Source organism: Podarcis gaigeae (assembly GCF_964106915.1).
Source record: "Podarcis gaigeae genome assembly, chromosome: 7".
Lineage (NCBI taxonomy): Eukaryota > Metazoa > Chordata > Lepidosauria > Squamata > Lacertidae > Podarcis > Podarcis gaigeae.
The window spans coordinates 16,080,540-16,107,285 of NC_139683.1; the positions used below are offsets into that span (position 1 = coordinate 16,080,540).

Here is a 26,746-nt window from a genome sequence, read left to right on the forward strand (position 1 = left end):
TCTATCTATCTATCTATCTATCATCTATCTATCTATCTATCTATATCTATCTATCATCTATCTATCTATATCTATCTATCTATCTATCTATCTATCTATCTATCATCTATCTATCTATCTATCTATCTATCTATCTATCATCTATCTATCTATCTATCTATCTATCTATATCTATCTATCTATCTATCTATCTATCTATCTATCTATCTATCTATCTATATCATCTATCTGTATCTATCACTGGTCCAGTTTGGGTTGCTTGGTCTGTGCTTTTTCTGTGGTCTGTGGTTGGCTAGCAGAGTGAGCAGGGGGCTCCTCCCCACCTCAGTAACAACCACAAAGACACAGCAATAGGCAATACCTATTGCTTCACCTTAGGAACATAGGAAGCTAGCTCAGGGTTGTCTACAGTACACTGACTGGCATCGGCTCTCTAAGGTTTCAGACAGAGGTGTCTTCCAGGCCTACCTGCAGATGTCTGGGATTGCACCTGAGACCACCGGCATGCGAAGCTACTGCCTGTTCCCAATGGCTGCTTATGGCACAACAGCAGTAAGCCCAGATACTACACATCAGGAAGAAGGAAGAGGGGATGCAACCTTGGTATAAGGCAAGGGGGAGGTGTGGAACTGAGGAGCTGAGGAGAATCCTCTTCTCTCTAGCTCAAACACCACTTTTCCAGGATCAACAGCTGCAAGTTGATTCTTACTTCGGGGAAGAGCTGAAGTGCACTTGGCACTCATCTAACCGCTCCACTTGAGGAGGCTGGAAAAGGGAGTTTGACAAGGTCCTTGTCTGCGGTTCAATCAAGTTTCTATCACTTGAGCTGAGAGGGGGCGTGCGTCTTGGCCGACAAACTCCTGCTTGGAGAGAATCACAACAAACTCTTCATTCACGGGCCGGAGGCGTTTCCAGCTAGGATGGCGCAACAATGAAAAGCAGCAACAGAAGAAGATACTGGCTGCAGGAATCCATGGGAACCACAGTGCCTAGGTTGCGGCTGACCACGGGGGTGCTGGGAAATGTAGTCCAACAACATCCGAAGGGTGCCACATTGGCAAAAACTGCAGCAGGGAAAGCCTGAGTGCTGAGTGTGTTGGAGTGGCCTGCGTTCAAATCCCTTGGGGCCAGTCACTATCTCTGGGTCTACCTCACAGGGGTGAGGGCTGTCCAGCCTCTGCCTGAAGACCTCCAGGAAGGGGGAGGTCAAAACCCCAGTTGGTAACTAATCCTATTGCCAAGTTTCAGGAAGATTCTCCTAGCATTCAATCAAACTTTGTCCCCCTGTAACTTAAGACCCATTAATTCTAGTCTGTATCTTTTTCTTCTCCAGTATCAACAGGAGCTTCCTGCTGTGGAAAGGCCGCTACGAGTCTCATCTTCCATCCTGCAATTCCGAACTGTTTCTAACTAAAACATTAAAAAAGAAAAGGAAAACGCTTTTCTTGTGCGTCTTGGATTCCTCAGTAGCTTCAACCACCAAATATTTGGGTCACTTTTTAATGGAGCTCAGAACATGTGTGTGTAGTGCGGAACATATAACGAAACGACATTTTTGTACAACACAAAAAACAAAGTCAGTGTTTAGAGTTCTGCTTTTATAAATTTCTTTGTGAGCATTCAAAACTTGTTTTTCACAAGATTGGTGGTTTTTGTTTTTTAAAAAAAACCAATACCAGTCCAACATGCATATGCACACACACACACACACACACACACACAGAGAGAGAGAGAGAGAGAGAGAGAGAGAGAGAGAGAGAGAGAGAGAGTGTAGGGCTGGAATTTTTAGGGATTAAATTTTTTTATAAAAAAAACAAGCCTGGGATATGCACAATGAATTAAATATACAAATCAGGAAAATAAATGGCAACTCAGTCCCCTGGTGGTGCATTAGCTGTGACAGCATTAATGGCAAACACTCACCTTGGCAATTGAGGCATAAAAACACAAGGAGAATCAAAGATCAACTGCGTGCTGTGTGAAAAAGCTCTTTCTTTTGCCTGTCCTGAACCTTCCTATCCACTGAGCTCCGTCCCATGGCTTGGAAAGCTCCTACAAGTCCTCAAGTTTCCTTTCTCATTGGCACAATGTGTCACAAGCACAAATGCTTCAGCAGCAGCAAGATTACGAGGTGGGAGAGTATTATTTAACTGGAGGGAGAGGCCTTGGCAGCTTATTTTCCTGGCGCTCCCAGGCCAAACAGGAAGTGCTTCTGCTGAACCATCTAGGCTGGAGGCAAAGCAGACGAAAAGGTTAATTCCCTTCTTCCTTTTGAGAAAGTCTCCCTGCAGCAGCTGTGGTTCAGTTAGTTGAGTCACAAATCCAGTTTGAACCTCCTGACACCAGAGCTCCCTCTCTCCTCACCCAACTTACTAGCTCAGGTTTAAGGCGTTTGTGACTCGAGTAAGGGACAAACGACTTCGCAAAACTTCAGAGCCAGCTTCAAAGGCAAGAGGGAAACCTGAACGCACCAATCAAAGAGAGAGGGGGAGATTCTGTTTCACCAATACAGTCATACTTCATGTTGCGTTTGCTTCAGGTTGAGCGTTTTCAGGTTGCATCCTGCGGCGACCCGGAAATACTGGAAAGGGTTACTTCTGGGTTTCGCTGCTTGCGCATGCGCAGAAGCTCAAGATGACATCACGCGCATGCACAGAAGCGGCGAATCGCGACGCGCAGATGTGGGTTGCGTTCTGCTCATTTTGCGAACGGGGTTCCGGAATGGATCCCGTTCGCAACCAGAGGTACCACTGTACATTTGGATCTCTTCGTCTCCTTTCCGGTACCTTTTGTCTGTGAAAAATATGAAGCTGCCTTATACTGAATCAGAGCAAAAAAAGGTAAAGGTAAAGGACCCCTGGACAGTTAAGTCCAGTCAAAGGCGACTATGGGGTTGCGACGCTCATTTTTCAGGCCGAGGGAGCCGGCGTTTGTCCACAGACAGCTTTCTGGGTCATGTTGCCAGCATGACTAAACCGCTTCTGGTGCACAGAAGACCGTGACGAGTGCCAGAGCGCACAGAGACACTGTTTACCTTCCCGCCGCAGTGGTACCTATTTATCTGCTTGCACTGGTGTGCTTTCGAACTGCTAGGTTGGCAGGAGCTAGGACAGAGGAACAGGAGCTCAACCCATCGCAGGGATTCGAACCGCCGACCTTCTGATCAGCACGCCCCAGAGGCTCAGTGGTTTATACCACACCGCCACCCGCGTCCCCTGAGTCAGAGCAGTGGTCCATCTAACTCAGTATTTTTTACACTGGCTGGCAGCAGCTCTCCCAAGATTTCAGTTGGGGGTCCCTCCCAGCCATACATGGAGATATCAGGGATTGAACTTGGGACCTTCTGCATGCAAAGCAGATGTTCTAGCACTGAGCCACAGCCCTTCCCTTGACTTGTGAAGCTGTTTATTGCTTAGGTCCCTGCTCCAGTCAATCGGACTCTGCCGCTTCCTCTCAAAATTGCACTCCAAACCCAATTACTACCTTTATCTTGTCTAGGCTGCCATGCCTAGACTGGATCCAGCCTGTTTCCTATCCAGATCCCCTAATCCTCTACCAATTGCTCGTGTAGACTGCATTTTCCCATTTCAACATTGGTTTCAGGCAGTGACGATGCCTTCCTTTGGTTCGTGGTGTCTCGCAGCACAACAAAATGAGGCGATGCAAAGAAGTCAAACTGGAGATCTGGGCTCAGTTCCATTCACATGATCTTTAAGAAACTTTCATTAGAAGAAAGCGTAAATGCCACACTTACAGAAAGCATAAATGGGTTAAGAACTTGCCCATCCAGGTGAAATAGTGCAAACATTTATATTCAAGGGAGTAACCTGCACAACAGTTAACCACAAATATACATTTTTTCCACACTGAGAACAATGCTTTAGAGGTGCTCTGCAATATAAATACATGTTGCTGAAACAAAATTTGTCAATGCAAGAAGCTATTGGCTTTCAAAATCTAAAGCTGTTTCTGAGAAGTGCAGGAGTCTGCAATATAAATTAGATAATATGAGTTTAGACATTGGCACTTTCCAGATCTTGCCTGCAAAAGTTGGAAAGGGACTCCATATTGTTGCAGTAAACAACAATATGGAACAATATGGAACAATATGGAACAATATTGTTGTTTACACACAGGACCAGGAGAAGTAAGAAATAAAATCCAAGTTTATACAGCCCCCACAGAGTTGAAACAATATCCCTGTTTTGTGCTACAGTGCTAATCAATACAGGTATGTATTTTAAAACTGAATATAACTATTTCCCTTGAAGAAACACAAATCGTTTCAAAAAGGAATTTTGATACACAATTTAAATTCAGAGCTGTAAAAAATATTTATATTATCAGTCCAACAAATACCAGATAGAAAGAGCCCGACTTGAGATCTATATGGTTATTGAATTAGCTAGTTGTCATGATTTCAAATCCAACCAATTAATATTCCTGGCTTGCCTTTTTTTTAAAAGTACACTTCCATTCTCTGCTAATGTTAAAGCTTTGAGTATGTTGCTTACCTAAATTTTTCCTCTTGGGCAAGAAATTTTTTCTCTAAAATGCTTTGAAGATTACAGGTGAAAAGTACAGTTTAAAAACTAAAGCTAGAGCCTTATATAAGGACTGAATGAATATTAAAAGACTCCCCCACCCACCCACCTTTCCATAAATTACTTTCTTTTTAAAGTAATAAAAAAAGGGGAAATCAACTTTCTGAAAAATATTACATTTACCGCCTGCATAGACATCAGATCAAGAGCATTAGGAGAACCCACCTAGCATAGCTCCTGAGAAATTGTTAAATGATTTTAAGAGACTTCCATGGAAATTCCACATGCTGTTGACAGATCTCTGGAATGGAGCGGCCAGTTCTTGAAAAGTGAGCTAAAAGGGGCTCAGAGTGGTGGCACTTACAAGACTCGCAAGACGAAAGAGTTTTAAGTTTTTTGAGTTGCTTTGCAAGACGAATTTCCCTATGGGCTTGCTTCGCAAGACAAAAACGTCTTGCAAGTTTGATTTTCAATGCATTCCTATGGGAATCCGTGCTTCGCAAGACGAAAAATTCGCAAGGCGAAAAAACTCGCAGAACGAATTAATTTCATCTTGCGAGGTACCACTGTACAGATGTGAAGATCAAGGGAAACAGGGGAAAATTAATATGGGGTTGGGTAAATTTCCTCCCTGGTTTTCCCACTGGAGAAACTGGAAATCTGGGGAAACATTGATAGAAAAGTTTACACTTTTTCTCTTTCAGAATGGTGAGCTATTTTTATACTGTTTTAGAGGAATACTACTGAAAACCTCCTAGACTCAAGATTCAAAGGCAGCAATTTGACACTACCCTATGGCCTTGAGACTTGACTGCAAAACCCAACTCAGGGCCAAACCCAGGGAGTTGGTAGCCGTATTCCAGCACAGTCCCCACTGCACCTTTTGCCAACCTATAGATGTTGTGGAATGACAACTGATAGGAGCTGGACCAAAACAACATCTGGAGGGCACCAGGTTGCCAAAGGATGCCGCACTGAAATAAACGGAGGTTGTGTTTAGCTGCTGATGTTGGCAGGCCTGCGAACACAGTTAGCTTTCAGGCGGATCGTTTCATAGCTGCCTCCCTGTGTTTGCGTGTGTGAGAGAGACACGGCCCGTCTGCAGAGATGTCTGCTTCTCTTGCAAGCAGATGTTTAGCACCAAAAAAAAAAGTACGCTGTTGTCTGCCGACGATAACCCTATTCCATCACTCAACTTTATAATACTATCTGTAGCAGAGGATAACGCTCCCGGGAAATCAGTTAACATAAGCAACTGAAAACCGGAGAAATAAGCAAGCAAGTTTTCCCCCACCCTTGTCCAAATATATATATATATTATATATTATATACACACATATATAATTATGACATAGACTTCTTGTGTATGTTTGTGTGTGTCAACATCTTAGAAAAATATAAATGTGTTCCAAGCATCCTTTGCAACTCCACAAGTAGTACATCATTTGATCATCGGAACAAGTACGCAAACGAGACGGGATGCCCTTTAGCTGCCTGGTCGCTTCTAGTGCTATAGCTTCCATCTTCGTAGAGCCAGGGTAGTGCTGCACCCATAACACACAGTTGTTGCAAAGGCAAAGATCTGCAGAGGGAGGAAGAAAGCGCCAGGTGAGTTTTCCTATAGAACATTGGTTGTTCCACTAGATTTCAAATCCCTCTTTCCTCCCAATCAGAAACTCAGATATATAAGCTAATCACCACATGGCACCTTAAATCAAGGTTATGCGTGCCACAACGGAATGCCTAGGCACCTTTTTTGCAGTGAGATTTATTATTATTCTTATTCTTATTATTACAGTCATACATTGGATCTCAAACGCGTTGGCTCCCAAACAACATGTGAGTGTTCCGGTTTTTGAACTATTTTTGGAAGCTGAACATCCAACTTGGTTTCTGATTGGCTACAGGAGCTTCCTGTAGCCAATCAGAAGCCGTGCTTTGGTTTCCGAGCATTTTGTTGTTGTTTTTTAAATAATTTTTATTAACCAACCAATCAAATCAAATCACATCACATAAATTCCGAATTACAAAGCTGAATTTTAATTTTTTGTTGAGGGGACCCATATTTCAAGTTCCGAAGGGGGATTCCGATCATCTTCTTGCTACTGCGTTAATTTCCAAATCAATCCAAATAAAATTCATAATTCTATCCAGTCTTATCTTGCTGTTTCCACATCACATCTTGTTCGTATATTTTTTCTTTTTTTCTTTATGATCTTCTCTGATAATCTCCTTAAACAGATAAACACCAATTATAGTCCTGCGTGAATTTTTCCGTTCGTCCAATCCTCATATCGAGATGGTTTCCATATATCATCACTTTCATAAATAACATCACTCTTTCCATCATTAATCTCGGGATCTGTCGTTCTTAAGTCCCTCTGAGGAGTCTCACCCACAATATAAAAACAGCTCTATTTCTCCTCCCAGACTCAAGTCCTCTGACAGAGCTTGCCAACATGGTGACGGTATTTTTAACTGCGTCATTCCAAAGCTCTTAAACTATTCCACGGTCTTCTTAAAACATGCTTTGGTTGGAAAATTTATCTCTACACAGTCATAAATCCACAGCTTAAGTCATTAAAGTGACATTTCTGACTTGTGAGGGGGGGATTCTTATTTAATCACATAGAGGAAAGAAAGAAAAGTTTTCCCCCCTCCCCCATCCAGTCCCTTTGCCATACCGAGTCTTGGCGTATCTTCTCATGGTTAATTCTTATTCCTCCAACTTGTCTTGTTTTATCAGAGATCTCTTCAGTTAGCAGTCTTTACTCCCCCTCCTTCCTTGAAATATGTGCATTCGCTTCTCCTAATTGTTCCTTTTGAAGTTCTTGCAGCTAGCGGTGCGGATCAGAGACAGCGTCCAGGAGCGCCGAGATCCACAGGAGGGCATTCTGCCTAGTGCCCCCATCCCCACAAATTCGGGGGTGGTATAGGGCACAGCAGGCAAGGGCAGCCCCCCCCCCACAACCTTGGGGGGGGTAGGGAGGCTATTTACTCCCATCACAGCCTCCTAATTACCTCGTGTGGGTCGGAGAGATGTTATTGTCTTCCGATGTGCCCCTAGTGGCCCCCTGGTTTCCGAGCGTTTTGGAAGCCGGAACGGACTTCCGGAACGGATTCCACTTGACTTCCAAGGTACGACTGTATTATTATTATTATTATTATTATTATTATTTGCATCATTTCTATGCCACTTTATATTTTAAAGAAAAAAACCTCAGAGGTTTACAACACATTAAAACATCAAATTAAACAATCCAAAACAAAACAAAATCAAACTTCAATGAAATATTTCAGATCCTTATCTAACTGACTTTTCCCTTTCCCCATATTTAGTTGCCCACTTAATTTTTACAGCTGCCCCATAGCATAAGTTCTCTAGGAAGCCAGTGTGGTGTAGTCATTAGAGCAGGGGTAGGCAACCTAAGGCCCATGGGCCACAAGTGGCCCACGGAGATTGTTTAACTGGCCCACGAATCACCCCTGAACCAAGTCGCCCGCTCAGTGAGTCTCCGCACGCTGCGCTAAACCGGTGCAGCGCGGCGCGGGGACTCGCTTCCACGGTGCCATAAATCATATCTGCGCATGCTCAGATGCTGAAAATAGCATCTGGAAATTGTGTCTCATTATGTTTCATTGTAATTTTATTGGTGTTAGCCGTCCTGAGACCGGCTCTGGCCGGGGAGGCCGGGGTATAAATAAATTATTATTATTATTATTATTAGTGACCCCAACATTGACCACAGTGGCTTGCCCACCTCAGCGACAGAGCTTCATGCTCCGGCATTGGGGGGCAGAGAGCAGGTGGGGGCAGGGGTGGCGCATGTCCTGGGGGCAGGGGGCGCAGCCTACAGGGGTGTGGCGCCCAGTGCGGGTGGGGGAGCAGCCGCGATGGCACCCTACCCGGATTGCACTGCCAGGGACGGTGCGCTCCCTCCGCACTCCTCTTCCTCCGCCAGTGGCCCACCTCTCCAAGCTTTAGGCAGGAGTCCCGCTCTCTTCCAACCCCAACCTCCCATTTCCCCTCACCAAAAGGGCACCTAAAACTTCATCACTTTAAAAGGAAATAATGGGAAGAGCAACACATTTTTAAAGACCTGAAAAACTGCGCCAATTGGGTTGGTGGGATAGTAAAGTATTCCTCAGGTTTCACAAAATAAAAGTGGGGGGGGTGGAGGGAGAGAAAGAAAGAGAGAGAGAGAGAGAGAGAGAGAGAGAGAGAGAGAGAAATTTTGCTGGGAGATTCCCTGCATAACATGTTCTTTGATCTACCTGTTCATCAACGCCGTTGAGGTGAGTCACCCAAAAATAATGTGGATGACATCAACTTTGGTTATATAAGTTTGGCAATAATTCTCAATCTGAAACGTAATCCAGGTTTCTTTCTAACGTTGGGACTGTGCTCCATAGATTGCTTAATGGCTTTGATGTCTCCCTAATGCCTTGGTAATAAAGCAGATCTATCTGAGCACCAGCCCCACCAAGTTCAAAGTGTATCCTTACGTAAGTTTTGTTCTTATAAAAAGACAACTAATCCCTGATTGCGCATGATATTCGCACCTTTTGGGTCACAAGGAACCAGGGCAGTGACTCAAGTGCGTGTCCAAGCAGACATTGAGGATTTAGCCTTACTATATGTTTTAGACAGGTTTAACTAGTCATGGGTGTTGTAGTCTGGTGAAATATTAGTATTCTCTAGTATGTCATTCTCAGAAACATTGCAACAGGACATTTTCAGCTGTTGTGGGACTCCAAGTCCCAATGGCCAGGGATGATGGGAGTTGTAGTCCAACAGAATCTGGAGGACGCCATGTTGGCTACCCCTGACTTATAGCTTCCAGGGTTTCCTGGAGAGGAGAAATGATTATTAATCTGCACTGTGTGTCCTCAAAGGAAGCACATCGACTTTAGGGGTGGAATGAGGACTGGAGTCCTATAGAAGCCATAATGGAAGGGAGAAAGCTCAAGGGGACCCTTTGAAGAAACAGACAAGGGACAGGAGGAAGGGGGCCCAAGAAGCCTGGCTGGACATTAGAGAAATGCTCCAGCCCTTCCCACATCCTCTCAGGGAAAGGAGTGTGGCTCAGTGGAGAAGCACATACTTTCCTCAGAGAAGGTCGCAGGTTTAATAGCTGGCACTTCCTGTTAAAGGGATCGTGTTATAGGAAGCGGTGGGATAGATGCTGGAGGGCTGCTGCCTGTCCAAGCAAGCTGCACTGGGCTTGATGGGCAAAGAGTCTGAGCCAAAATAAGGCAGCTTCCTATGTAGCCAAGAGGGTCAGTCGCAACTCCTAAGGGGGCACAGCTCCTCTGCCTGCCCTGCCCCCAATTTAAGCACTGCAAAAGTGACACAGGCAGCAGTAGTGAAAAGCAGTAGCTTGACCCATGGGGTCAGCTCAGCATCAATTCAGCTCCACATTATGGATTTCCTACTCACTCGTGCTCTGTTAACCTGTTTTGCAGCTTCGTAAACCACAGGCAAAACCACTAGGGTGTGGTGTTCTCTTTCTTTCTCTTTCCCTCCCTCCCTCTCATCCACAGCACTCACACTTGCCAAAAAAAAAAGCCTGGTCATCACTAGTCAAGACTTCCCAAACAAGGAAGTGTCATAATCCTGACACTATACAGCAGGGACGTCCAACTTCCAAGAGACTCACAGTATTAAAAAAAAAAACTGGCAGTGATCTACCCATTGTCATTGGACCAGAGTTGTTGAGCTTTTCGCTTTTTTTTTGAGAAGGCGGGTGGTGCTGTGGGTTAAACCACTGAGCCTAGGACTTGCCGACCAGAAGGTCGTGGTTTGAATCCCCACGATGCGGTGAGCTCCCGTTGCTCGGTCCCTGCTCCTGCCCCACCTAGCAGTTCGAAAGTACGTCAAAGTGCAAGTAGATAAATAGATACTGCTCCGGCGGGAAGGTAAACGGCGTTTCCGTGCACTGCTCTGGTTCACCATAAGCGGCTTAGTCATGCTGGCCACATGACCTGGAAGCTGTACGCTAGCTCCCTCGGCTAGTAAAGCGAGATGAGCGCCGCAACCCCAGAGTCGTCCGCGACTGGCCCTAATGGTCAGGGGTCCCTTTACCCTTTACCAAGGCTGTTTAGGAAGCAAAAGTTGTTGAACTTTTTTGGGGGGGAGGGAGATCGACCTGGGGGGTGGCGATCGACCTGGGACACCCCCGTGATCTACCAGTAGATTGCGATCTACCTGTTGGAAATGCCTGCTATACAGCAACTAAGATTCTGACAGAGAGCGGAAAGAACCAGCTGCATCAGGAAAACCAGCAGTGCAAGCCATGGAGGGGTTGAACCCAGGTTTAGGCCTGGACTCCAAGCCTGAGCTGCAACCCTGAGGCCCTCAAACTACCAGCGGCGGAGCGTGCTTTAACTGCGCCATGACATACCAGCTCTTACCGCCAGAGCAACACCAGGCCTGTGCCACTTTGTGAAGCTTTGGAAAGCGGCTCGGAGACGGCAGCCTGAGAAGAACACCATGCGCCCCTTGCATGTGGCTTCGCCCCCGAGGAGCTGGGATCGAAGGGCACGAGGCTGTTGCATCCTTTTTGCTCCGCCCTCCCTGAGCCAGCCCTGCTTTGATCAGATTCCAGCCTCACAAGATAGAACAGGGCTGGCTCGGGAACAGTGGTGTGAGCAGCACCCCCCCACCAAATGCACCTGGGAAATCGCCCTGGCAGCCTCCCCCCACCTGCAAACCACCAGAGACACCAACCAATAAGTTGTTATTCCCTGAGAAAGCTGCCCCTTGCACACTGAGCACCTCAAACTCCCTGATGACTTCTCAGCAGGTGATGTCCAAGAGCACTTTCTAATAATAATAAGAAGAATAAGAATAAGAATAAGAATAATTTATTATTTATACCCCGCCCATATAGCTGGGTTTCCCCAGCCACTCTGGGCGGCTTCCAACAAAACACTAAAATACAATAACCTATTAAACGTTAAAAGCTTCCCTAAACAGGGCTGCCATCAGATGTCTTCTAAAAGTTTGGTAGTTATTTTTCTCTTTGACATCTGGTGGGAGGGTGTTCCACAGGGCGGCTGCCACTACCGAGAAGGCCCTCTGCCTGGTTCCCTGTAACTTGGCTTCTCGCAGCGAGGGAATTGCCAGAAGGCCCTCGGAGCTGGACCTCAGTGTCTGGGCAGAACGATGGAGGTGGAGACGCTCCTTCAGGTATACTGGAGGCTCTCTACTTAAAGTGGGCAAGGCTTGAGTAGGGTACTCCCGGTGAAGTACAAGATCAGGTTGAAGGTGCTGGTTTTAACCTTTAAAGCCCTATACGGCCTAGGACCCTCATACCTATGGGACTGCTGCTCCTAGTATGCCCCATGGAGGACCTTACAGTCTTCAAATAACAACATCCTAACGATTCTGGGCCCCAGAAAGAACAGACTGGCCTCGACCAGAGCCAGGGCCTTTTCAGCTGTGGCCCCGGCCTGGTGGAACACTCTCTCATGAGAGACTAGGGCCCTGCGGGATTTGACATCTTTCCGCAGGGCCTGCAAGACGGAGCTGTTCCGCCGGGCCTTTGGTCAGGGTTCAGTCTCACTCATTTTCTCCTTGTATAAGAACAAGCACAAAGGAGGTTCCCAGCCCGCTCACAGGTGCTTATAATATCAGTGGAAAACAGTTGGTAACCGCCTGAAGTTTTAACCTGAAGATTGCCACTTGTCCAGTTTTAATTTTAATTTGTTTGAATTAATTGTGGGATGTATCTTAATGTATTGATCGCTTGTTTTTATGCATTGCCTTACTTGTATGATGTTAGCCGCTCTAAGCCCGGCTTTGGCTGGGGAGGGCAGGATATAAATAAAATTATTATTATTATTATTATTATTATTATTATTATTATTATTATTATTATTATTCCGGCCTGAAAAAGATTAAATGTGGGCCTCCCCAGGACAAAGAAGTAGGTGCTCAGACACAGAGCTTTAAAGCGTGGACCACTGTCTAGGAACACAACACGAAAGGAAGACTAGGTAAGCCCTCAAGGCATCACAGTACAGTGGTACCTCGGGTTACAGACGCTTCAGGTTACAGACTCTGCTAACCCAGAAATAGTACCTTGGGTTAAGAACTTTGATTCAGGATGAGAACAGAAATTGCGGTGCGGCGGCAGCAGGAGGCCCCGTTAGCTAAAGTGGTGCTTCAAGTGAAGAACAGTTTCATAAAAGGATGTCACATAGAGGAGGGAGAAAGGTTGTTTTCTGCTGCTCCAGAGAAGCGGACATGGAGCAATGGATCCAAACTACAAGAAAGAAGATTCCACCTAAACATTAGGAAGAACTTCCTGACAATAAGAGCTGTTCGACAGTGGGATTTGCCGCCAAGGAGTGTGGTGGAGTCTCCTTCTTTGGAGGTCTTTAAGCAGAGGCTTGACAACCATATATCAGGAGTGCTCTGATGGTGTTTCCTGCTTGGCAGGGGGTTGGACTCGATGGCCCTTGTGGTCTCTTCCAACTCTATGATTCTATGATTCTAGGTTAAGAATGGACCTCTGGAACAAATTAAGTTCTTAACCCGGGGTACCACTGTATCCCATCAGAGCCCTCTCATGGTCAGGAGAGGAAGACAGGTCCAAAGGAGAGAGAAGAGGAGGGAGAAACTTGTCCCCTCTCCCTTTAACGATGTGCCTTTATAATACTTACGGCAGCTGCGATGCTCAAGTTGTATTCGTGTTCACTTAGAAGCTTCTCAAAGCTAGTGGTACTGATGTTCCTGGTGGTGTCGAAATTGACGGTGTACTTCACTGGGTGAGAATGCAAAGAGGTGGTCGCCGCTTGCAGTAGAAAGGTCCCAAAATAGCAGACAAAGACACCTGCGTGGTAAATGAAATCCTGAAAAGGAACAAAAATAGAAATAAAGAGTCGGTTCGAGCGGAACAATAAGAGAGGGAGGAGAAGGGAGGGGAGGATGGAGGAGGAAGCAGAAGCTATGTGAGGAGTAATTGGTACCCAGGGAGGAAGAGGATGGAGAAGGGGAAGGGTTTGCCCCTGGAGGAGAGGAATTGGTACTCAGGCAGGAGGGAGCAAGAGAGTGAGAGGCCTAGTCAGACACTCTAACCACTACTCCACACAGCCTTTGTCTTTTGAAGCAGGCAGGGCACCACACGTGGGTTTTTCCTTTCTGCAGTAGGCTAATTCCTACCCACCCACCCCCAACCTTCTAGGGAAGCAAGAGGCATTATACACACCCCTCAGCCGTCCCAGTTTTCCTGTGAAATACTGAAATTACAGAAGCCATCCTGGCTTCTGATTGGATGGCAGAATGTCCCAATTTCTCCCTCTCCAGCACTGCCACCGCTGAGTTCAGGAAGATCTTTCAGAGCTGTGCTCTCGCATGAGCCTGCTGACTTGCATGGAAGCACAGCACCGAAAGGACCCATTTCCTGATTTTCATCTGAAGAATGTTGGAGGGTTGGTTATCAGAGCTCAAGGACACATCCCAGCCAAGCAAATACACTTGGGCGTCCAGTGAGGGCTTTGGCCTGAGGAGAATTCTAAGGGCCAGAGACAGCAGCCTAGAGGGCCACCTTTGGTGGAAAAAATACAGTCACAGAACCAAGAAATTACACAAAACAAAACAAAAGAATTGCTGTGAAAATCCCTGAAACGAGAATTGAATTAAATAACAAAAATAACAAAAAAATAAGGGAAAATTAACCTAGAATTAAACAAAGTCTTTATGAGATGCCGGCTACAAAAGTCGTTTCACTGAACCAATCAGTTTCCTCAGAAGGAATAAAGAATTTTATTAACCTGAAATGATTTTAAGTGATTTCAAACAAACTCAAGAGCAGGTATGAAACGCTTCCTTGAGTTTACAATAAAGGTATAAAAACCTCAATGACAAGTTTTAAACATAGCCCTATTTATGAGAACATTGTAAACCTTAAATGATTTTAAATGATTTCCAGCAAACTAAAGAGCAGGGCTGAAACGCTTCCCTGAGTTTACAAAAACGGTTTTTAGAAACACTTACAAAGGAATAAGAGATAAGCTGTTTAGGTTTCAAACAAACTCAAACTTTTGGCCCACAGACCCAAAGTTTCCCAACCTTGATTTATATGGTAGAAACAAAACAGGAATGAACTCAGGGCCTAACCCTGTGTTACAGGGGATGTAGACTGCTTTCAGCCAATGTTCCTTTGGCAACCTTTTGCAAAAGGAAAAATGTGATGTCGCTGTGCTTAGGGTTTTGGTAGTTGCTCACTCCTGCAGCAGCTACCAAACAATATTGTCGGGAAATGCCAAATGTGTCCCGCATACTTCCCCCCCCCACCAGGGAAAAGATCAGATCAGGGATGGTGTAGGCTGGAAGATTTCCTCCTAACATTTAGCAAACTCCCCAGGTTTGCTTCTTTAGTTTCTCTCATATGAGCGAACAGCTGCTGTTCAACCCTACAGAGAAAAAGTAATGTGTGCTGCATTTGAGGTAGTTGGAAGGAGTGTGAGACAAGATTTGTGGTTCCAGTGAGTGGAAACGCAGGCTGTGTGTGTGTGTGTAAATATGTACATAATGTGCCTCTGTGTGAAATCTCACAGAGAACCACTGCAATATCCTCTTTGAATATAAGGCCTTCCCTTCTCACACAGGGACCCACGTCATCCATCATATGAAAGGGCATTCTCCTGGAGTATGATAGATGAAGCCACAAGGCAATTCAGAGAAATTCAATTACTGTTCCTGTCTTAGGAACACACAAGGGAACCAGGATCCTTTGAGGAAACAAGCAGCACAATAAGCAGTTTGTAGTGACCATGGACTAAGAACCACCATTCATCTCCTAGGCCTTCAGTTGTCCAATGGGCAACACCTTTGCTCAAAGTTCTGGCCGATGAAGGGACCACATACATCCCGTATGAGTAGCCCAGTGTGCGCAGGTCTTTGTGGGTGTTTTCAGAAGGTAGATGATCTCATTTCCTCTACCCGCCTGGAACTTCCTCTGCCCCTTGGCAACCAGTACAATAAAGTTCTCTGTCACTAGTAGAAGGACAGAAACCTTTGCCAGAGGGAAAGGCATGTTTTTGTTTTTTAAAGATTTTGGGGGTCCAAATTCAATAACCCACACCATTATTTCGACACAGACAAAACCAGAAAACCACTGGAACAGAACTGACAAAATGAGGACCCACCCATTCCAAAAGGGTGTTGCATTGTGGGACAATTAAAATGGCAGCCATGCCAGCAAGCCCACTGCTTCTTTCTCTTGATGCCCTTGAAACCTCTGGATCACACCCACTAGCTTCCCTATGCCACTCAGCTGTCTTGCCCCTCACAACTGCTATTCAGGGGCAAGGAAGGGGTGTGTGGCAGATGTGGGCCGCTGCCTCCCCACCAGCTGTAGGGTGGCTGAGTGGGAGGAGGCAGGCAGACTCTGGAGGCCCTGCAGTGTGCCCCACCCCAAGCGCCCAAGCGGCTTCCTCCACCGCTGCTGCTACCTCCTCCACTCTGTAACGGAAACAAGGAATCCCAGGTGGAATCTACACACGTACAAAAAAATGTTCTGAAAATGCTTTTTTGTGCATTTTATAAAAAATACATTGAATTTTCCATACAGTTCACTGTCAACCATCTAGTGTCACATTGCATATTGCACTTAAAACATTTTATTTGCAGCTATATAGCTGAGTCCCCAGACTGCCAAAGATTTTTACCTCTATTCCCTTATTTATTCCAGTTGCACCACTGAAGAGTCTCCATACTAGGACAGACTCTACTGACAGCTCCAATCTTCATAGAGAACACCTCCCTCACCAGGATTGGCTCCCACTTCAGTGAAGCCACTCAAAAGAAAATGTAAGGTAAAGGGACCCCTGACCGTTAGGTCCAGTCGCGGACGACTCGGGGGTTGCGAGCTCATCTTGCTTTATTGGCCGAGGGAGCCGGCGTTTGTCCGCAGACAGCTTCCAGGTCATGTGGCCAGCATGACTAAGCTGCTTCTTGCGAACCAGAGCAGTGCACAGAAACGCCGTTTACCTTTCCTCCGGACCGGTACCTATTTATCTACTTGCATGCACTTTGACGTACTTTCGAACTGCTAGGTTGGCATGAGGAGGGACTGAGCAACGGGAGATCACCCCGTGGCGGGGATTCAAACCGCCAACCTTCTGATTGGCAAGTCCTAGGCTCTGTGGTTTAACCCACAGTGCCACCCGCGTCCCAAGGGAAATGTAGGTTTGCATAAATTAAAAAGGATTCTGGGATAACAAATCAGCTGCTTTTTTTAAAAGACCTTTTGCAGACAGGAAAATGACAGGGATATGCGCTATAAAGCGCGGGATAAACATAGGAAACTGCCTTACCCCAAGTCAAACCATCTAGCTCAGCATTGTTTACTCTGGCTGGCAGCAGTTTTCCAGGGTTTCAGGTAGGAGAAGGCGTGCCCAGCTCCACCTGGAGATGCCAGGGATTGAACGCACGGTCTTGTGCATGCGAAGAAGATGCTCTACCATCAAGCTGTGGTCCTTCTGTCATTAACAATGGATGAATGGGAAGACGTATAACCACCAAACAAACAAATGAGGATGAATGCTCATTGCTGTTTATCTTCTCCGCAGACAAATAAAAACAAAGGCTGAATACAGACAAGGCCTTCTCTAAGCACTGCATGAGCTTTGTGCAAGCAGTTCAGGATGAATGCTCAACAAACAGGTTGTATGGAGGAGCCCAAAATGTGCGATGAAAGGCAATATGGCTAACTCTATGCTGCAAAATTGATGCAAAGGCCCGACGTAATTTAGGAATGGTTCCCTGGTGTGGGACATACAGCAGGCAGGCCTGGACCTGCATTAGCTGACACAAATTAAGCGCCTGGTGTAAAACAAAGGTCAAACGAGCAAACAATTCTCCATGGCACTGCCGACTGGGGCGTGTTGTGCAGGTGAAGCCTGAGTTCTGCAACATAGCCATGGGCCTTTCTTGTTTGCTCTGCAAGCAAGGAAAGGATGGATGCAAACATACACGGAGGTGGTTGTGGCTTTCCAGATCAAAAGTGCTTTCAGAGTGCTCCCACTCTGCGCGCACACAACAGACAAAGAGATGGATATAATGCCACAACAACACCGAAGGAACACCCAGATAAACCACGAGGGTTCCATCTCTGCAGGCATGGCGTAAACATTGAGGAGTAGGTGTTGACAAGCCTATCCCCAGCTGAAATTTGCTTCCATTGAAACTAATGGAATTGTTCACCCACGGGAGTGAGAGAATTTCTAAGTGCTTCGATTTGGGTCTGAAAGGTTTACAGTCTCTCCAGTGGCCCTGTAGCATAGTGCGGTCTTGAAAGCTGCTCTCCTCTGCTAGTTTGCACAGCCTCCACAGAGTTTCTGGGTTGCCGCCAATATTAGTCCTACTCTGAGTAGACTCCCTGGAATGAATGACCATGAAGTAGTCAGTTTCAATAACTTGCCTGGGTCTGCTCTGAGCAGGAGCAGCATTGTAGACAATCCAGTGTCCACAGTACTTCAAGAGCAACACAATGTGCCCTCCAGGTGGTAGAACCGTAGAATTGTAAAGTTTGAAGGCACTCCAAGGATCATTTAGTCCAGTGATGGCCAAACTTGGCCCTGCATCTGTTTTGGGACTACAACTCCCATCATCCCTAGCTAACAGGACCAGTGGTCAGGGGTGATGGGAATTGTAGTCCCAAAACAGATGGAGGGCCAAGTTTGGCCATCACTGATTTAGTCCAACCCCCTGCAATGGAGGAATCTCAGCTAAAGCATCCATAATAGATGACCATCCAACATCTGCTTGAAAAGCTCCATGTTACTTGACTCCAGCTCTCATCATCTCCCAGCTCGTGGTCAGGGATGAAGGGCATTACGGATGCAACATCTGGAGAACATCACCCTGGCTACCCATCAGGAGGGTTTGACTTCCTTAAGAGCAAACCATTTTGTGGACTTGATCAGATGACATAAAACTGCACCAGCAGCTAATTTCTGTCCACCCTCATTCTAGAATAGTAGTGTCCCAAGCAATCATGTTCACAGCCATAGTAATATAGCCTTCCCCAAACCTGGGTCTCCAGATGTTTTTGAACCACAACTCCCATCATCCCCAGCCAGTATAGGCAAATGTCTGGGATGATGAGAGTTGTAACCCAACAATGTCTGAGGACCCAGGAAGGCTCCTTTAAGTCTTCCTGGACATCAACTAGCCAGCCAAGGGCATGCATGTTAATCACTCCCTTATGGCAGCATCAAGTTATGATTTGCATAAGTATGAATGAATCATCCTAGAACAATCCCCATGGAGAGGAGAAGCCATATCATTTCAAATGCACTTTTCCCAGTTGAGAGAGTTCACACATTCAGCAAAGAGCCGTGATGTGATAAGCGATGAACTCACACTTGTGAATCAGCGGTGATGTGCAGTTTACAGGAAATTTTGAATTGGAATATGGTAATTCGCACTGTAAATTTTTCACTTTGAAAAGGTGGTTTCCTCCCCCAATGCCTTAGAAGAGAGGTAGCCAATGTTGTGCCCTTCGTACATTATTTGACTACTAGAAGCGATCTAACATAGCATGTTTATTTTACTTGTGCTCAGTAAACAAAGCTAAAAGCTTTGAAACGGCCAACACCTGCCTAGCACTGTATCTGCAACTGACATCTATTCGGTACTGATGAATTTATGAAATGGAAAATGTTCTGCCCCGCGTAACTGCTAATTAGTCGTGAAAGATGCACAACTTTTCCTCCTAATAAAGCAGAGATTTACAAAATGCTCATGGGAAAGTGTGGCCGTCACATTGTCACCTTGGAGCTATTTGCATGCATCATAATAAACTAAATTGTTTCAGCATTAATTTACACATTTGTTGAAGAAATCAGGTGCTCTAAGATGGTAGGAGAGTCTTCAGGAGCCAGTGTGGTGTAGTGGTTAAGAGTGGTAGTCTTGTAATCTGGGGAACCGGGTTCGCTTCCTTGCTCCTCCACATGCAGCTGCTGGGTGACCTTGGGCCAGTCACACTTCTGTGAAGTCTCTCAGCCCCACTCACCTCACAGAGTGTTTGTTGTGGGGGAGGAAGGGAAAGGAGAATGTTAGCCGCTTTGAGACTCCTTAAAGGGAGTGAAAGGCGGGATATCAAATCCAAACTCTTCTTCTTCTTTCCAATGTTGCAGTAGGGGTTTTAATAAAAAAGGCATGCCCCCTGCCCTCTCACACAAGAACGGATACCCTCTCTTAAAAATTGAAGTTTATCATCCGTCATCATCATTATCATCATTTTTAATTTGTATACCATCTTTCTATCTTACAACACCCAAGGCAGTTTTACAAGCTGAAGAAACAAAAAATGGACATCTTATAATAATCTAATGCAATGCAAAAATGTGATAATAAAACATAACTTTAAAACAGGTAACCGATATCAAAAAAGTAACATTCAACAATCATTAGAATAGTATTAAATAATAATATCCATGGCTTTGGGAGGCACTTATACAAAATAAAACATCTATATCTATACCTCTAAGTCTATGTCTATATCTATCTGCTTTGATATAACCGGAGGGACATTTTAAGTAAATTCTGATTGCTCCTATACATTACTGCTGCAATGCTATGCATCCATTACTTGGGAGTGAAAACATACAAATTATTGAGCTGTAAATGTTAAGAGCCCTAGGGGGACTAAAAGGTAGGTAAAAGTAAAGGACCCCTGGACGGTTAAGTACAGTCAAAGGCGACCATGGGGTGTGGTGCTCATCTTGCTTCGGGCTAAGGGAGCCAACGTTTGTCCACAGACAACTTTCTGGGTCATGTGGTCGGCATGACTAAACTGCTTCTGGCGCAACAGAACACTGTGACGGAAGCCAGTGCACACGGAAACACTGTTTACCTTCCCGCCACAGTGGTACCTATTTATCTACTTGCACTGGTGTGCTTTCGCACTGCTAGGTTGGCAGGAACTGGGACAGAGCAACGGGAGCTCACCCCATTGTGGGGATTCAAACCGCCGACCTTCTGATCGGCAAGCCCAAGAGGCTCAGTGGTTTAGACCACTCTCCGTCCTGTGGGATCCCAGGACCTGGGAGAACAAGGTTCAAAACTTACTGGGTGGCCGTGGGCCACTCTCTGCTTCTTATCCTAGCCTACCCCACAGGGATGTCGTAAAATGCAGAGAGGGGTGAACCATGTATGTCACCACCTTCAGTTCTTTGGTGGGGTTAAAATCAAATAAATAAAATGTGTTTTTTCTAGCTTTGTTGTTTTGTACCTGCTAACAAACTTGAGACTGCATCTGCAAATTGGGTCCAACTTTCCAGAGAATGTTACAGCTCCCGAAGACACTATTAACTGATTTCTATTTAATAATAATAATAACGACAATGTGCTGCCTTTTAAATGCTTACCAAACGGTTCCAATCAATTGCGATTCTTTCTCTGTAACTGAAGAGGAAAACGCAGAGGAAGGAGATGGAGGTGAAGCAAGCCGTCACCGACACAAACATCACCCAGCCCTGCAGCAGCGGCAGAGGGACGTGGGTGGCGGATACTAAAATCCAGACAAGTGCTCCGAACAGCTGAGAACACAAAGGGAAAACACAAAACAAAAGAAGGTCTTAAAACCGAAACGTATGTGCACAATAATCACACTGTATTTACAAAATATGTGTCGTCCCGGACTTTAGAAAGTCACCGTTTGCCAGAAGTGAGGCTTCCCTCACTTCCTGGAACGTTGCCACTCAATTCTGAATACACTCATACCTCATGCTACGTTTGCTTCATGTTACATTCTTTCAGGTTACATCCCACGGCGACCCAGAAGTACCGGAAAGGGTTACTTCCGGGTTTTGCCGCTCGCGCATGCACCAAATCGCGCCACGCACCTGCGCAGATATGGCATTTCAGGTTGCGCTCTTCTCATGTTGCAAACGGGCCTCCAGAACGGATCCCGTTTGCAACCATAGGTACCACTGTATAGGAAACAATAGCTAGACAGCTGATGTGGGCAGCACATGCCATGCACCAGGTTCAAGGCTTTTGTGTTGATAGACAGAGCCCTGAATGATTTGGGCCCAGGATACCTAAGCCCAAGATTTGCCCCCTCAAAAATCCACGCCTGGAGCCATGGGCCCTCTGGCACTCCCGCACACCCACATTGGTGGATCCAATGGTCTCCTGGCCAGGGATCAAATGACACAGACTGCAGGGTGGTCATTCTCAGGCCCTTCCGAAGGGCAAAGCGAACGCTTGGAAGAGGAAACAGGGAATACTTTGTAGGACTAAGTCAAAACGGAACGGCTTGGTTTTTTGCTAGCGCTTCTGCACACCCTGAAAAGTACACCTTTCCCCCTGTGATTTTTTTTTTCCCAGGGAAGGCAGGAAAGGGTGCAGCAGTGCCTGGGTGTGCATGAGAAGAAATGTCCCTGTTGCCAAGGCAACTGGACCAATGATCCTTGTCATGCTGTGAGAGGAATCGCTGCATCCTGCCAGGAAGCCTTGCCTTGGCTGCCTCAGCAACGGAGATACATTCATGGGCTACGTGGAGATGGGGTGTCATTGTGCTCGCTGTGTGATCCCTGATTGGTTGGAGAAAAGAGCGGAGCTGAAGGAGCAGCAGGGAAGGGGGAACCCACCAACAGCAAAGAAGGTAGGGCATTTTGGTGAACCATTTCCACCAAGAACACTTTTGCAGGCAGAAATTAAGCGCAAACCCCTTGTATTACATACTTCTATCTCTCTATTCCTCCAGGGAGCTCAAGGAGGCATTCGCAGGGTTCTCAGACGTCTCCCATTCAGGAACACCTGTTTAATTTCAGCCAAACTGTGTGCTCCTTCTGTCCATACTTGCTGTATGTCAGAACTGTCCTGAGTTTGTTAGGCCTTAAAATAAACTTCTTAATGGTAAGAGCAGCTTCCCAATTATTTAGGAGGCTGGTGGGCTGTACCTCACTATAGGTCTTCAAGCCATCAGTCAGGGATGCCAAAGATCTGTTTTTCTCGTGTTGAGCAGTGGGTGGACGAGATGGTTTTTGACACCCCTGTCAATTCCATGGCTCTATGACCAGGTGCAGGGGAACCTTTGGCTCTCTGGCTGTTGCTGAACAACAACTCCCATCATCCCTGGTCAATGCTGTCAAGAGCTGTTGGGAGTTGTAGTTCAGCACTGCCTGGAGGGCCAAGGGTTCCCTGCACTGCGGTAGACACTGTCCAGTCCACTGAGCCAGTGTGGTGTAGTGGTTAAGAGCAGTGGGCTCGCAATCTGGTGAACTGGGTTCGATTCCCCGCTCCTCCACATGCAGCTGCTGGGTGACCTTGGGCCAGTCACACTTCTCTGAAGTCTCTCAGCCCCACTCACCTCACAGAGTGTTTGTTGTGGGGGAGGAAGGGAAAGGAGAATGTTAGCCGCTTTGAGACTCCTTAGGGTAGTGATAAAGCGGGATATCAAATCCAAACTCTTCTTCTTCTTCTTCCATGATCTTGCTTGGATAATTTACTAACTCCGCCACCTATCTGCATGATCCTGTGCTCCTATTTTGCGCCTTCTGTCTAACTTGAGCTCTGCAAGGCGTTCGCTTCCCAGTCGCTAAATATTTATGACCCTACTAAGCAAACAAGGAGGGAATTTACTTTCGATCTCAAAGAGGGAAACGCTGTTCTGCTCTTAATCACTTGCTTATTCTGGAAAACTCTAGGCACATACAAGATAATCCTATGCATGTTTACTTGGGAGTAGGTCCCAGCGCATTCAATGGGGCTTACACCCAGGTTATTTGCATAGGAATTTGCAGCTTTGGATTTCAAGCAGGCAATCTTGCTCCATATCCCTGCATCTCTGCCAAGAGAGAGCAACACAAAAGTCAATTCATTTCACAATTGCTCCCTGTCTCTAAGGAGTTACAACTCTGGAGTGCAAGAGACAACTGTCCACACAAACAACGTATGGATCGCTTCAGTATAGTCTAGACGTACTTTATTTACTTGTGAACCAGCAAGCGTTTTAATTGCTACAGCAAACAATTAGCATGCAAACTCGTTCAGGAAACATGAATTTTAAAGAGAAGGGAGAGAACAGATTGAAATCCACTACTGAAATTATTTCTGTATGCGCAGCGGTGGGAGAGAGTTCAATGAATCTACCCTACAATTAAATGGCAGGTTTTAAGAGAGGGAAGCCTGTGACTGGATTTCCAGTTTGGCTTGTTAGGCAAATGGTATATGATGGACTGTCCATTTTGTGAATCACACTCTGGATTTAAAGCGCTTTCATGGGCTACCATTAAACTCCTTTGGGGGGTGGGCAGTGTTTGTTTTTAACAGGTCCAGGGATGTGGGTAACAGGGAGTGGAAGCATCATGGAGCTGAGCGCATGAGGAAGAATGAAGTTCAGGAAGGCGCATGCGTGATCCCGAGAAATAATGAGAGCATGTGAGAATAGTAGGGAGAGGTGTTCCTGTAATGTGGGTGTGTGTGAGGAGGGTGTAACAGACTGGGTACATCCACACAGGTGATAATAAGAAAAAAAAGAAGGTTGCCAACCCAGTTTTGTGGCTGGGCTCCTAGGGATTTTAACAGCTGCATAGAAGGAAGAAAATTTTCTCGTTGCTGCGGGAAATGCCAGCTCTTGAATTTTTGCATGCTGTTACAGGAGCCGTGCCAGGGGAACTCTGAAACTAAACCTGGCTTCGCAGTGTCTATGATAGCACAGAAGAGGGCTGGAGAAGCTGTGGACCACGATTTCCATCATCCTCGGCCACTAGCTATCCTGGCTAGGGCTAAGTCCAACCACATTTGGGCAAGCAGAGTTCGCTATCCATGGTACAAGAAGGTTGCAATCTGTAGTTGCGATGAGCCACACCCAAGACTGGCTGTCACCACACATTCTGCGGCTGCTTTGACAACAAGCCAGTTAACCTTGAATGGAATGGGTGTATGAACTGGTCAGGATGAGAGAGTTGCGGTGGAGGGATGCAGCACCTGCTGAAATTTCCTCTTCTATGCCCTGTCTCTTTTGCATCTGGCCACCTTGGAAGGCTGGATGGGGGTGGGGAAGGGGGAGATTTGTGGGGAAGGGCCATAGCTCAGAAGCAGAGCTTTGGATGGATGCATAATGTCAGAGGTTAAGGTCTTGGCTCCTGGTTAAGAGGTTAAGGTCTTGGCGTTCTGGATGCAGGTGGCGCTGTGGGTAAAACCCCAGTGCCTAGGACTTGCCAATCGTATGGTCAGCGGTTCAAATCCCCGCGGCAGGGTCAGCTCCCGTTGTTCAGTCCCAGCTCCTGCCCACCTAGCAGTTCGAAAGCACTCTTAAGTGCAAGTAGATAAATAGGTACCGCTTTATAGTGGGAAGGTAAACGGCGTTTCCGTGAGCTGCGCTGGTGCTGGCTCGCCAGAGCAGCTTCGTCACGCTGGCCACGTGACCTGGAAGTGTCTTCGGACAGCGCTGGCTCCCGGCCTCTTAAGTGAGATGAGCGCACAACCCTAGAGTCGGACATGACTGGCCTGTACGGGCAGGGGTAACTTTACCTTTACCTAGTTAAAAGATCTCTGACTTTTACTTTGAGACCCTGGAAAGCTGCTGCTATTCAGACAGCGAGGGGCTTATACAGATGAGCGCCACATAAGTGAAATCAGGCAAGACAGGAAGCTTTTAACTAAGATGGCATGGGTCCAAGTAAGACATGTAGGGTTGGGAAGAGAAATAAGTATTAAGTGAGCAATTAAAGGGGCTCTAGGAATGAGGTAGGGACGCAGGTGGCGCTGTGGGTTAAAGCCTCAGCGCCTAGGACTTGCCGATCGAAAGGTTGGCGGTTCGAATCCCTGCGGCGGGGTGCGCTCCCGCTGCTCGGTCCCAGCGCCTGCCAACCTAGCAGTTCGAAAGCACCTCCGGGTGCAAGTAGATAAATAGGGACCGCTTACCAGCGGGAAGGTAAACGGCGTTTCCGTGTGCGGCTCTGGCTCACCAGAGCAGCGATGTCACGCTGGCCACGTGACCCGGAAGTGTCTCCGGACAGCGCTGGCCCCTGGCCTCTTGAGTGAGATGGGCGCACAACCCCAGAGTCTGTCAAGACTGGCCCGTACGGGCAGGGGTACCTTTACCTTTACTTTTAGGAATGAGGTCGTGTCACATGATTTAAGCCCACAACTGGCCCTTAATGCAGCTATCATTTCAAAGACCAAGTAAACATGGAACATTGATTGAAGACTATATAATTTTTTTAAAAAAATCCAAATCAGGGAGGAAATGAGAAAAGCTGTAGCTAGGAAAGACTTCGAGGGAATAGATAAATGCAATTTTAAGAAGTGGTTAGGGAATCTCATGACTAACAGCTGTGTTTGGTAAGCAGCAATTGAACAGGTACACCTTTCACCCTGGTGTCAGTTTAGATATTTCTCTCTCTCTCTCTCTCTCTCTCTCTCTCTCTCTCTCTCACACACACACACACACACACACACACACACACAAGGTGGGGATCCATCTTGCTGAATTCCAGCAAACTATGTGCCCTGGTTTGAGAGGGGAAGAGGGGCAGGTGTGGGGCAGTCATGTCACCGGGTGCATTTCTGCTAGGGAAGTGCTAGGAAGAGGAAAAAACATGCATGGGAAACATATATTTTTCAACCAATGTTAAAAACTGCAACTGGTGGTGGTTGTTTTTTTTTTTAGCGCCCAGCGAAGCAACACAACTGCATAAAATCCCCTCCGGCACAATCATGGCAGAGAGATCCCGGAGTGCTCCCTTTCTGCCTCCCACTTGTTGCTGCCGCCCCGATCTCCTCTCTTCCCACCCGCGCTCCCCCACTTACGATCTCCAGGCAGATGAAGGCCCCCGAGTAGGTGCGCAGGATCTCCAAGCCGGAGGGCAGGGTGATGCGCGGCGGAGGGTAGTAGGCGGTGGCGTTGGGGGGCGGCGGCATGGCGCCCCCTCGGGAGGAGATCATGGTTCCTCCGGGGTAGGTGAGGGGGGATCCCAGAGCAGGGATCGAGCGATCGGGCGAGAGGGAGAGAGGCAGCAGAAGCGGCGGCGGCAGCAGGAGCCCCTGACGTGGCCGCGGCCAGGTAGGGAAGGAAGAAGGAGGGACCAGAAAGGGAAGCGCGGAGGCGCAGGTGGCGGGCCGGGAGAGTGTACTCGCTGGGCGCCGCCCCGCCGATCCCCCGCCCCCTTTCGCCGATCGCCGACGCGGCCTTGGCGCCCACCTTCCCGCGTCCTGTGCCGAGCTAGAGGGG

The 26,746-nt window shown here is 46.8% G+C and overlaps 1 protein-coding gene across 1 annotated transcript; it reads right to left on the minus strand.

The window, feature by feature from the left end:
- Positions 1 to 4,148: 4,148 nt before the first annotated feature.
- On the minus strand, positions 4,149 to 26,487 carry MAL2 (mal, T cell differentiation protein 2). Its single transcript, XM_083749403.1, has 5 exons — positions 26,326 to 26,487; positions 20,931 to 21,101; positions 13,215 to 13,403; positions 5,112 to 6,126; positions 4,149 to 4,903 (listed from the first exon to the last, which is right to left on the minus strand). Exons 1-4 carry the CDS (start codon positions 26,458 to 26,460, stop codon positions 6,055 to 6,057), a joined length of 567 nt encoding a protein of 188 aa, XP_083605529.1. The 5' UTR covers positions 26,461 to 26,487; the 3' UTR covers positions 4,149 to 4,903; positions 5,112 to 6,054.
- Positions 26,488 to 26,746: the final 259 nt, after the last annotated feature.

What these genes read in the sequence shown, in the direction of transcription:
- MAL2 (XM_083749403.1), bottom strand. Translation starts at nt 26,460, where the DNA reads ATGATCTCCTCCCGAGGGGGCGCCATGCCGCCGCCCCCCAACGCCACC. An exon ending in CCTTCATCTGCCTGGAGATC is followed by an intron (nt 21,102 to 26,325) that starts GTAAGTGGGGGA and finishes TTGTGTTCTCAG; the next exon opens with CTGTTCGGAGCACTTGTCTG. An exon ending in ACTTGAGCATCGCAGCTGCC is followed by an intron (nt 6,127 to 13,214) that starts GTAAGTATTATA and finishes CTCCCTCTGCAG; the next exon opens with ATCTTTGCCTTTGCAACAAC.